The sequence below is a fragment of the Scylla paramamosain genome, chromosome 4, assembly GCF_035594125.1.
Source record: "Scylla paramamosain isolate STU-SP2022 chromosome 4, ASM3559412v1, whole genome shotgun sequence".
Lineage (NCBI taxonomy): Eukaryota > Metazoa > Arthropoda > Malacostraca > Decapoda > Portunidae > Scylla > Scylla paramamosain.
In genome coordinates, this window is record NC_087154.1 from 24,974,527 (window position 1) to 24,987,026 (window position 12,500).

Sequence of the window (12,500 nt, forward strand, 5' to 3'; positions counted from 1 at the left end):
ATAACAGTTACGCTCGCACACACACACACACACACACACACACACACAAACAACAACAACAACAACAAAAAAAAAAAAAAAAGAGGCGGACTGTTTTAATTGGCCGTCTCTGGGATGCTTCCGTGACACCGGCAGGTTAAGTATAGCCGGTGCTCGTGCCAGCTTCTTCTGGTGAAAATGTCTTCACAAGATATTTGGCAGCATTGAATTTTGTGTGGTTTCCGAGGTGGTTGGAAAAGTTCGCACTGCCTGAAGTAAAACCCCCAGTGAAAACTTTAGTTGCGGGCGTGCTGGCGTTCTACATCGATAGGCAACGCTACGCTGTCATTGCGTCGCTCCAAGAGGCAGACCAAAATAACCAACCCCGCCGCGTCGCCGTCACTGCCGTGTTGCTCGTGACGCATTCAGTTTGTTTGAGATGCCGAGCTCTCTCTCTCTCTCTCTCTCTCTCTCTCTCTCTCTCTCTCTCTCTCTCTCTCTCTCGTGTGTGTGTGTGTGTGTGTGTTTTATTCCTTTCAATTCATCTTTTGTATTGAGCATACTATCATATGATAATTTCTTCCACCACGGTGACAGCGTATCTAAAGATTTTTTTTGGGGGGAATGGTATTTCCTTTGCTGCGTGAAAGTATAACGGGCGGGAACACTGCATTGCTCGTGGTAAACCATGTCAAAACTGCATATATGAACACTTGATCAAAGATGAATATACGTGTTGATCCTCATACTGACTTCTTATACTCCCAACATATACTGTCAACATTATATTTTTGGTCATCTTCAGTACCGGTTAACTAATTCACATCTCATACAGTCCGGATACTTTTTGTGACACTGATGTAAACGCCCTGATTTCTTGACATTTCCTTCCTTTTCTTAACGTCTTTTGCGCTGCTCTTGACATTGCCGTGCATGGTGGGTGTAGCTCGTAATTATCCCCTTGAAACACTTCTTTATTTCTTTCTTCTATATGATCTAAGTAATTTTTTTTTTCCCCCAGACGTAATTCTAGGGAGCGCGGTACTACCACTCTTTTTTTTTCTTTTTTTTTTTTTGTGTAACGAGGCAAAAGACCTAAAGATATTTATGGAATATGGGTCAACGTGCACCAGCTACCCTCTCCCAGCACTGACACTTAAAGCGTTCTGTACCACGTCCTCGCCGGGAAAGAGGAACACCAACTCCTATGTTAATTACGAGGAGAAAATGTAACCCATATTCTGTGAAGGGGAATGTCGCTGGGAGGAACCTCCTTTATTTTTTTTTTACTTTCTTTACTGATTACGACAGGCAACGACGCTTAGATGAATAGGTGATTCTTAGTTGTCACGGAAGTAACGGTGCTGCGGTGCGTCTGGTTCACTGGGACTCAGGGACTTTCTCTGACCTCGCGTGATCATTCTCACCGTGGTTGTGTGTAATAGAGAGAGAGAGAGAGAGAGAGAGAGAGAGAGAGAGAGAGAGAGAGAGAGAGAGAGAGAGAGAGAGAGAGAGAGAGAGAGAGAGAGAAATAAAAATCTCTCTTCCCCAAGAATTGCTGTGATGAGCTCACCAAGCGTCGCACAAGTTGATGTTACTACTCGGCACTAAAGAAAATGAGTTAACACAAACTACTGATATGAAACGCTTCACGGCGTGGCCAAAGCGAAAAATTGTTCGCCTCTTGGTGCGCGCTGGATGTTGTGGTTATAACGAGAATACTGGAAAGTTTTTTGTTATTAGTTTCTCGACATTACAGCACGAATCCTATCAGGAGAGAGCTTTGGGAGCCGAGTCATTGCCGCTGGGACGAGAGCATGACCTGTTTGTCGAGCGTCGGGAAACACGAAATAAAAACAAAGAATGACGGAATTTAGTACTACACATGATACTTACTGTTGAGTTTTCGTCTAGGGATAGGCTTGTAAGTCGCGGCTTAAATGTAACTGAGTCTTCCTAGATTCATGACAGAAATCATTCTACGTACAACAAACTCGACCTATCAACTTCTCTCTCACAACTTCCTTATTTTTTTAATATTCGTCTGCTCAGGGCTACCATTGCCACCACCATGTGTCCATCCGGAAGTACCGCTGTTCGCTGCCATGCACTCTCTTATATGAAAGTGTAAGTATTGCCATCTCTTTTTACGTGCTGCATTATAAGGCGTCCACATGGGGCTCCAATATCAGTGTGGGCAGATTCACACTCGTGTTGTCTTGCTCTTCCGGCTACTGAAGCTGTAGATTTTAACCATGTCGGCGTTGTGGCAAGGCGTCGGGTTTCTACATCCTCGTTTCAGAGGAGAATGTATTTTAGAACTTCAGTGCCGCTATTGAGACGACAGTGGGTGAAAAGAGGCTTGTTGTTTTCTACAATACAAGTGTTTTATTTTTCCTCCTCGGACAGGCGTTTATTCTCACCTTGCTGTGCCTCTCATTCTAAGTATCTCTCTCTCTCTCTCTCTCTCTCTCTCTCTCTCTCTCTCTCTCTCTCTCTCTCTCTCTCTCTCTCTCTCTCTCTCTCTCTCTCTATCTCTCTCTCTCTCTCTCTCTCTCTCTCTCTCTCTCTCTCACACACACACACACACACACAAACACACACACACACACAAACACACACACACACACACACACACACACACACACACACACACACACACACACACACACACACGCACACACACACACACACACACACACACACACACACACACACACACACACACACACACACACACACACACACACACACACACACACACACACACACTCACACACACACACACACATAAAGAGACTGATGGATAAAGTTTGAAACACCATGTCATTAGCAGCTTAAATGTAACTGCATGATTTTAGACTTAACTGCAACTTTAGTGGCAATTTTCTTCTAGGAATTTAGCGACATGTGTTCATGGATTGCTTTACTAACAAATTGAGAGCCACTTGGGTCCGTTAGCTCTCAAATGGGACATGAAAGACGAGAAGAATATATCCTGTCTGCTAAGAATATCCGGCGAGAGGGTGGTGCCAGCAGCGGCAGGCCAGAGTTATCCCCATTGCATAGCGCCGCCTCTCTTCCTCCCTCTTCCGCCTCAGACTAATCCTCGACCCTTGAAATGCCGCTCAACAAGGCCCCACACACGCCCCTATGCAGCGGCGGTCGTCCCTCGAAAGCAGTGATACATGGACCTGACTCACCCAAGGCATAGCAGCCATACACCATCACTGCCTAACGCTTGGCTCGTGCACTCGTGATGAGCAGGACGTGTCTGTCTCATGAGTAATGGTTGCGCACTTGATGTAAAACATCTTAATTCATTATCTATCAATTGGTTGCGAAATCAATTTTGAAATTGGATTTGAAAATTAGTAAGTAATGGAAAAAGTGCAATAGACCTTTGAGGGCGTGAAAATATTTTTTTTCGTAAAAAATGTGAAGTGTGTCATGAATGAAATCTCTCTATATACTATACTAGTAAAAGATCAGTGTCATATAAAATAGATAGATAAATACATCGCAAAACCAAGACTGAGGCAGCGCAGTCTGGTGCAGGATTCGCCGCCACACCGTGTCCTGCTGCAGCTTTCGTAACTTGAATGAGTCACCATCACTGATGTGAGAGTCACTTTAAAATCATCACATTACGTAATGTGATAAATTTGTTATGACGAAGTCACGAAGTGACAGATGTGGGAAGAAAAATTTCGGATCACAAGATGATTGTAACGTCACGGAATTTAGTATGTCAAGTATTTTTATTCTTATTTTTACACATCAGATGTATTTTTAGCAAGACAGAAGAGCTCTAGTCTCGAGGGAAGTGAAGCAGCGCCTGTTATTGCCGCATTGGATCTCCTCCCATCATGAGGGTCATCATGATGCTCATACATGGACAAATCACCCACATCGTGTTTAGAGTTGTTGCCGCTCCCTGATAGTAATGGTGAGAGAGAATATATATATATATATATATATATATATATATATATATATATATATATATATATATATATATATATATATATATATATATATATATATATATATATATATATATATATATATATATATATATATATATATATATATATATATATATATATATATATACTCGTATATAGGGGCAGGCAGAGGGAGAGCGCGAGTATTCATCCTAATATAATAGAGACCCCTCCAATTGTTCGAAGAGTGTATGAAAGAAAATTAGGGAGTGCTTCATTTTTACCACCAACTGTGTTATTTAACAAGATTGAAGCGGAAATTTACGTCCACTCTTATCATGGTACTACTGCTATTACTACTAATACTGATATTGAAGCGGAAATTTACGTCCACTCTTATCAGGGTACTACTACTTTTACTACTAATACTGATATCTACTACTAGTACTACTACTTCTGTTTCTTGTACTAATTTACTACTACTACTACTACTACTACTACTACTACTACTACTACTATTACTATCACATAAAATCATAATAAAAATAATGATAAGATGAAGGGCTATATTAAGCAAATACTGTACTCAGTGAATTAGTGGTGATGGTTTTATTATCTGTAAATCCTATTGATTTTATAGGCAACTCAAATTCTCACATACCTCCAAACTAAATAAATGAGCAGCATGATTCTAAAAGCATGTAAATATAACTTCCTGCAATGGTATTCACGTCCCTGCTATAGAGACTGGATGGTGAAGCGGGCATTACAGTTTGTCCTCCGTGCTTGTGGATAATAAGTTGAATAATCCTTCATAAATTGCCACCCTGCACGACTTAGAGTTATGCGTTTTGCATGTTCTCCCTCGTAACCTTCTATTTTCCCTTGTAACTTTCTTCCAGTGAGTCTTGAAACTTATTATGATCACAGAATTATAATGTGTTAACTGGTATCGACAAAATGCTTCCTGCGTCTTTATTCAACCACCGTTGCCTTTCCTTAACCCTTTCACTGCGATATACAACAGTTCATACCACTAAAAGCAATGTTTGAAATTTTTAGAAATACATACAAGAAAGAAGGAGATGAAAAAAAGTAAATTTTATTTTTTTTTCAATTGTTATGCAGTACAATGTTTGGAAGTGGCTGTGGGACATGAAAATATGTCTCAGAGTAGTTTGCAATTAAGGAAAGATGTGCCAGATAACAGTGAAGGGGTTAAGTGCCTGTAAGGAACTACAGAGATTATGTATCATTGTAGTTTGGTATTGCTCACTTCGCTTGCAATGGATTTTTTTTTTTTTTTGACTGAATTATATTAATTCACACGTCACTGGCAAACTGTTTTTTTTAGAGGCACCGACCATCCTCTTCACGTAAAGCAGCACTGCCTTGACTGCTGCACAGGACTGCATTCTTCAAGTGTCATCAGCAAGCGTTGTTCCATGTCTGACTGCAGGTCTAGCAAGTCATGATATGTTATTAGTTCAACAAAGTAACATCTTAATAAAAAAAAAAATCGTCATTTGTTATTGCTATTATCGTCTTTGTAGATGCCGTGGTTTTCTCTATTATCGTCATCATCATCATCATCATCATCATCATCATCATCATCATCATTATAACCATTACCGATGTCATTAATTATAATGGTCACAGTCATCATCATGGTTAGTCATTATAATATTGTAAACCCTATTCCAACCGCCTTTCGTGTTGAGTCATTAAGGAGGTTTAAAGGATTAGACAAATTTATGGATGGAGATGGTAGGTGGAAACAGGTAGAAATGTTTCATATAGGGACCATCACCAGATCTGATGGTTTCTTACAGCTTCCGTTATTTTCTTATGATGTTATACTCATTATCCTCGTCAGCTGCTCATACTTGTCCCTTTCGGCTCTCTTTTAAAATGTTATGCAGGCAGATTACAAAAACTTTAAATTCTGTCACATATTTCCACTAGCCAGGACTGTGTGTGCACCATTGCCCCCATTGCTGCCAACCTTCGTGATTTTCAACTTCGTTTTCTCACACTTCCTTCAAAATTTCGAAGCTGAATTATGTTGCCCTTTTATCTTTGCATTTATAAGTAGGGTTTTCTCATCTACAAACAGTAACTGAGTCATCCCTCGTCTCTTTTGGCACAGTGCATCATATGTGGCACGCCTTTACCTCCCTCACCACTGCTTGCATGAAGTTTAAGCAGCAGCGGCACATCTCGCATCCCTGACATAAATCTGCCTTTACTACAGACTACTCCCTCTCCTCACTGCCATCTCTCACACGTGCCTCTGTAAAATCTCTTAACGGTTTCAGCAGACCTTTCACTCACCTCATTAACCTCCAGCACCTGCCTCATAAATACAATATAGGTGTTCTCGCGGCTCTGTCTTACGTTTTTTTTCCAAGCTCATAAATGCCACATGCAGGTCTTTACTTTTTTTTTAGGACAATTTAAACACGGCTCCTTAAGCCCCAACATCTGACCACCATTGACTGTATCCTTCATAAAACAATCCTGTTTGTGTTCATACTGGCACTCATCCCCTGAATAGCTCAACTTATACTGCTGCTTACAAATATTTTTCTCCCTACTACGTTAAGCAGATATACAGTATTTCCCTATAATTTACACATGTTCCCTTTTCCTACATGTAGTGGCAAAACACAAGCTTGCTGCCAGTCTTAGGGTTCATATCAAGTCTTAATCCATACTTACACACCACTTCCTTTCTGGGGAACTTTTCCATCCATTTCAGGAGACTTTCCACCGTTATTTCTTTCAGGAGCACGTCACTCTATTCAACACTTTTATGCTTCTTGTTTTCCTGCTTGACGTACTGTTCCATCTCTTATTATTTTCAACTTAAGATAATTTTTTAACCTCTTATTCACATTATGACTGTATGGTGATAATATTATTATCATTATTATTATTATTATTATTATTATTATTATTATTATTGTGTTTATTATTTTTTTTTCTATTATTATCTTCATCTCCAGTTAAGCATGGCAACAGTTGCTCCTGCAATCAAGGCTTGCTATATATTAGTAAACTAGATGAAGCGTGCACTTACTAAACACGTATATATATATATTTTTTTTCTTTTTTTCCTGAAGAACAGTAACTTCAATTAATGTTTGTAATTCACGCAATCGAGCAATAAATGTTATGTACGTGCGTATTGGCGGAAAACAATACACAAAACCTATTCATTTTATATACAGCCCTCACACTGTGACCCACGCCGCGTTGACAGCATACTTCCTGCTCGACTTCATGTTTTCATAGAAGTCGTAGTCTGATACGGAGGAGGACCTAAAGAGCCTCTCAGAAATATAATGCAGTGTTTGGTAGTTGTCAATGTGTTTGAAATACGGGAGGCGGGAACTGATTCCCGCGATATGCTAGGGGTGCATGCCTCTTGAAGCGAAGCATGATGCTGAAGACGAATGTAGTGATTTACATATTTTGGAGTTTCATCATCAGAAGACACAAGTCCATTAACGCTCCCTATAAAGACTATTTGATATTGTTATAGTTTAAAATCCATGTACACAATAACCTTCACCCATCATGGTTGACGACGGAGCAATGAAGACATCCCACATTGGATCAAATGAGGAAACAATGCAGACTTTACCAAACACCAACTAGCACCTAAATAGTTGGCAATCATGATTTAATTGTCACTCATAATAGATACTGCTATAATTTTGTCATCATAGAGCAAAGTGTGTGAATAAAAATGCTCAATGCCAGGTAGTCTCCGCTAAGCTCACTAGCAAATGTACATTAGTCTATCATAAAAGTTACCGTTTTCTCTAAGATAAGTCGTGCCTGTTTTCTTTCCTGTCTGAACTCTGCTCATACTATTAAAGTGAAGACTCCTTGCACTCATCATCTAATATAATAACAGTAAAGAACAAATGTATATTGGAATCTGAATAAGCATGTTGTAAGATAAACTACTTATAAGGCGAGAGGGGAGGGGGGGGGGGAGCGGTTATTAAAAGGCAGAATCAGCAACACAGATCTGGCGGACCCCCAGTGCACAAACACTCCTTCCGCGTGGGTTAACGTACTCGTGTGCTATGTATATAGAAAGACAGAGAGAGAGAGAGAGAGAGAGAGAGAGAGAGAGAGAGAGAGAGAGAGAGAGGAAAAAAATAAAGGTGTATGTTTTTTTTTTTTCGTCCTCGGCTGCCAAAACAGAGACGATCATCACCAGAAACTATCTGTGGAAGGACGGAGGAACACACACACACACACACAAAGTTAAGGCTGGAGTCGGTACGCACACACACAAAAAAAAAAAAGTTAAAGCTGGAGTTTATACACACACACACACACACACACACACACACACACACACACACACCGTCAAGGCAGCGGATCGGTGGTCTCTTGTCTAATAATATTCTTATTTAATGTATTGTCATTCTTAGTCCCTGTTCTAAATGACCCGAGTGACAGTCACCGTCTTTTCAGCTAATAAATATAAACTACAATGATGTATGGGAACTATGCACAGATGGTTAACATTTATATATAGTTTCCTGGGAATAGAATAGGAAAAGACAAATAAATAAAATCTTAAGGTGAAACACAAAGTTTAATAATTTTCGAACAGATGAGGTAAAATTTATACTTGATTATATTTACTACTGACAAACGAAGAGGCAGGCAAACAAACACAGAGGCAGATGAGTAAGCAAGCAAGAATGGAAACAGCACTCACTCAGACAGGCAAGAAAGCAAGCATTCTTTACGTCCCACATCTTACTTCCATTTTTCTATTCACTTCGTACGAAAAAGAAACGAGTTCATATGCTCTCCTGTGCATTCACTGGGAGCATTTACCTGAAAAGCAGCACCGTAATGTTGGCGGCATCTCTCTTGTCAGTTGACGAGGCCGCTGCGCCAGGTTGTTTAGATTGTTTACATGCTAGAGTGCGGCTAGACGACGGCGAAAGACGGACGGGAAGTCACAGAATGGAGAGAGAGAGAGAGAGAGAGAGAGAGAGAGAGAGAGAGAGAGAGAGAGAGAGAGAGAGAGAGAGAGAGAGAGAGAGGGGGAGGTGGGGGGTGAGGGAACTGGAAATAGCTCTGGGGAGACAGCGATAAGTGATCATGTTAATAAAAAAAAGAAAAAAAGGAAAAGAAAAAAAAGAAAAGAAGGGCGAAGCGGAAGGGAGGAAAGAGGGCGAGAAGGAAGGAAGTGATGTCGACGACCTGCTACAGTGAAAACATGACACCCGGAGGGACCAAGGGTTAAAGTTTCACGCTTTAGAGAGAGAGAGAGAGAGAGAGAGAGAGAGAGTGTGTGTGTGTGTGTGTGTGTGTGTGTGTGTGTGTGTTTCAGTACCGTTTCTCCGCTTCCTTCCCCATTATTTTGTGCTGATACTAATCCATCTCATTGTTCTTCAAAGACTATATCACCTTTCATTATTACCTGCGGCCACCAACACACAAACGGGCATCGCCTGTTTCCTTAACACAGCCACAACCAAACCTTTCGATTCAAGTGGCTTTTCACCAATCTCTGTAAAGATGGTTTAGTGCAAGCTAAGATCATAATTTTCAAATTGATGGAAAGAAGCAGTGATGGAGTCATTCAGACCTATAAGCGTGTGTGATGTTATTGCTCAGTAAAAAGGTTACCGGAATGAAATAGCAAGTGTCACCGTCATTAGCAGTCAAAGGGTTAAAGTCGTCAGTAACATTCATGGCCACATCAAACACGTAGCATCACACCATGCGTCACACCACATTTGACACCACAGCGCAGCACGGCTCCCCAACCACACCACCCCACCACACAGGGCACCTCCACCGCCTTCCTCCTCAGCTTCCTGGTAGAGGTGCCAAGACTCCTACTTTCCTAACTTATGCAATATTTAGTGCGGAATATGATGAAGGGGCATGCCAGAGAGCAGGCAGACTCGCGATAGTAATGGCAGTGACAAGGTCAGCAACAGCGTGCCTACTCGTTTTAGTAATGGTGAATTTGAAGGAACCGTTATGAATTACAGATGACAGGTAGATAATGAGTGAGATTATTAGAGATAAGAAGGGACGATCACGACGGTGGGGAATGGATGTGCCGGAGTATCGGGATGAGAGGATTGGGGCGACCTTGTGACAGTGCGATGTTTGGGTCGTGAGCGTGTGCGCTGGTGCCAAGACGGCGACGGCGGGGAGGCCGGGGCGCCGGGAGGGGTGGATGGAGGCGTGACTTGGAAGGAGGAGGAGGAGGAAGAAGAAGATGATGATGATGATGATGAAAAAGATGAAGGAGGAGGAGGAGATGAACAAGAGGAAGACGCGTAGAAATACAAGAGATGGAAATAAAAAAGAATGAGAATATATTCATTTAAAAGTGTTTATGTAGAGCCAAAACCGAGTATGAATAGATTATTACTAGATAAGAGAAAGAGTCGATCGTTTAATTCAACGCTGATAGGCAGAGCAGGCAGTGAATTAACTTATGAACTAATGCGACACACCCAGGAAGGCACAGTATACACATAACACTAGAAAACAAACACTGGTGAGGCGCAGATAGGCAATGAAGAAGAAAGCATAAGAATGACAGGCGATGTTGGTCAGCGTATATAATAACATGCTGACCAATGAAGTGCCGCTGAGACTATCACTATTTGAAAGCTTGGCGGTGACTCACTCCTCATTGGCAAGCATGGAGGATGACGTGCGCATCTATATTATTTCCTATCCGGGAAGTGAAGGCTAATGGTAATAATAATTGTTTTTGTTCATGTACACACATCACCACGAAAGCACAATGATAAGAGGCATACAATCAAGGACACGCATATACTCCCACCCATGCACACACACACACACACACACACACACACACTACCTGCTCAATCCTTGGCAGCACAGTCTAGTTAGGTAATGACTCTACGATAATGTAAAGTGGCGCGTCAAGCTGAAACATACATTCCATACTTTAGCCAAGGTCGTTGCTTCACAAGGCCACGACCTCTCCACATTTGCCGCATCCATGAGTGTAGCCATAATTCAGATTTTTTATAAGGTCGTGGAAATACACACCAATTCAGATGACGTTGAGTGTTTCTCAGATAGCCATCATCCCATTACACACCACTGGCTGTCACATTCTTATGTCCCCGATGTGACGACGTTTTAATGCTGTCACTTTTGAATACATGACGCCTGCAATAGTCTTAGGACCCCATGCACAGAGTGGCCATGCTAAATTAGATATATTCCATCCCCCCCAGCCAAAACGTCTACGCACCAGCCACGTTCTTGAATGCTAACCTGTTTACGAATTGCATCAAATTCAATAGCAAACATTAATATTGTCCTTGCGTCATAATGAAAATCAAGTTTATTTACCAATAATTAGAATTTTTTATTTATTTATTTATTTATTTTTTTTTATTTATTTATTTTTTTTTTTTTTGTATGTGGCTCACCTCAAAATGCCTGGATTGCAAAGTCACCTAACTATTTCCCCTGAACCTGTCGAGAGTTGTCCTCCGTGCCAAAGTGTGACTCAGTTGAATATAGAGCGAGGGGGCGGGAGAGATGGGGCGAGACAGGTCTAGGAAAGAAAAGATAGTCACAAAAAGGGTAGGTGGAGAGAAATCAGCGATGCTCATTCATACCGCTGTCATCACACTCTGGCCTCAGGTTTCAATTTCTATGGCTTCATGTACATTATGTCCCAGGCAACCATCCATACCGCACACCATCCTCACCTCAAAGATAAATAAGTTCAGCTTTTCCCAGCTATGGTCAAGGCCGTTGCTTGGGAGATGTTTTTTGGCACTGCCCTGGAACACCCACACTTGCGCCACTCTCAATATGAAAGTTATGCGTCTCACTGGCGACACAAGCGAGGTGACAATGTGTATTGTAAACTTTTATTATTCTTTGAATGACAAGTGGTGATGAGGAGACCTGCTCATCCCCAATACCAAGGTCAGTCCGCTGTCGTCCCTGCCAACCAAACGTGACGAAAGCGAAAGCGAGGATCGACTGGTATGGGTAGCCAACGACGCCGGTAATTCTGTCATGAGGCTGTGCTGGTGAATCCCTTTCGCCTTTAAGTGTGTGTCAGGTATGCGTGTGGATGAAATTAAGAACTATACCCATAGAATTGTAATGTCACATGTGTTTGATGTCAGCATGAATCGGCAACTTGAGATTCCTCACTGTCACTAAACTTCCCTTTTCCCTCCTTTTTAAGGATCACCACTCTCTATCATTTTGATTTTCTATGTGAACATGAGTTCACTCACATAGTCGGACAAGAAGACGCTGTCGTGCCATGTCGTTTACACACAGCAACGTGTTCGTGTTATCCTGTAACTTTCCTGAACCCTGTCATTGTTCATTCACGTCCCCAAGAAGTGTTGTCGAATTTATTCAAAACACCTGATATAGATTTGCGTCTTCCGTCATTTTTTCTTGTGGCTTGTTCTTCGTTTACTCTCTCCCTTCATTTATCTTTTTTTGTTAATATTCTCTCACCTTTTGAGTTGGACGGCGATCTGGTTCCCTGCGCTATTG

The 12,500-nt window shown here is 41.4% G+C and overlaps 1 protein-coding gene across 7 annotated transcripts in view; it reads right to left on the minus strand.

The window, feature by feature from the left end:
* Positions 1 to 12,500, minus strand: part of LOC135099906 (LIM domain-binding protein 3-like) — a 62,885-nt gene that overhangs the window by 22,323 nt on the left and 28,062 nt on the right. For all 7 annotated transcript variants that reach the window (XM_064002589.1, XM_064002588.1, XM_064002587.1 and 4 more), the window contains exon 2: positions 12,462 to 12,500. This exon is cut by the window's right edge and continues 110 nt beyond it. In XM_064002589.1, coding sequence (XP_063858659.1) covers positions 12,462 to 12,500 — 39 coding nt within the window. The remainder of the gene's footprint in view (positions 1 to 12,461) is intronic.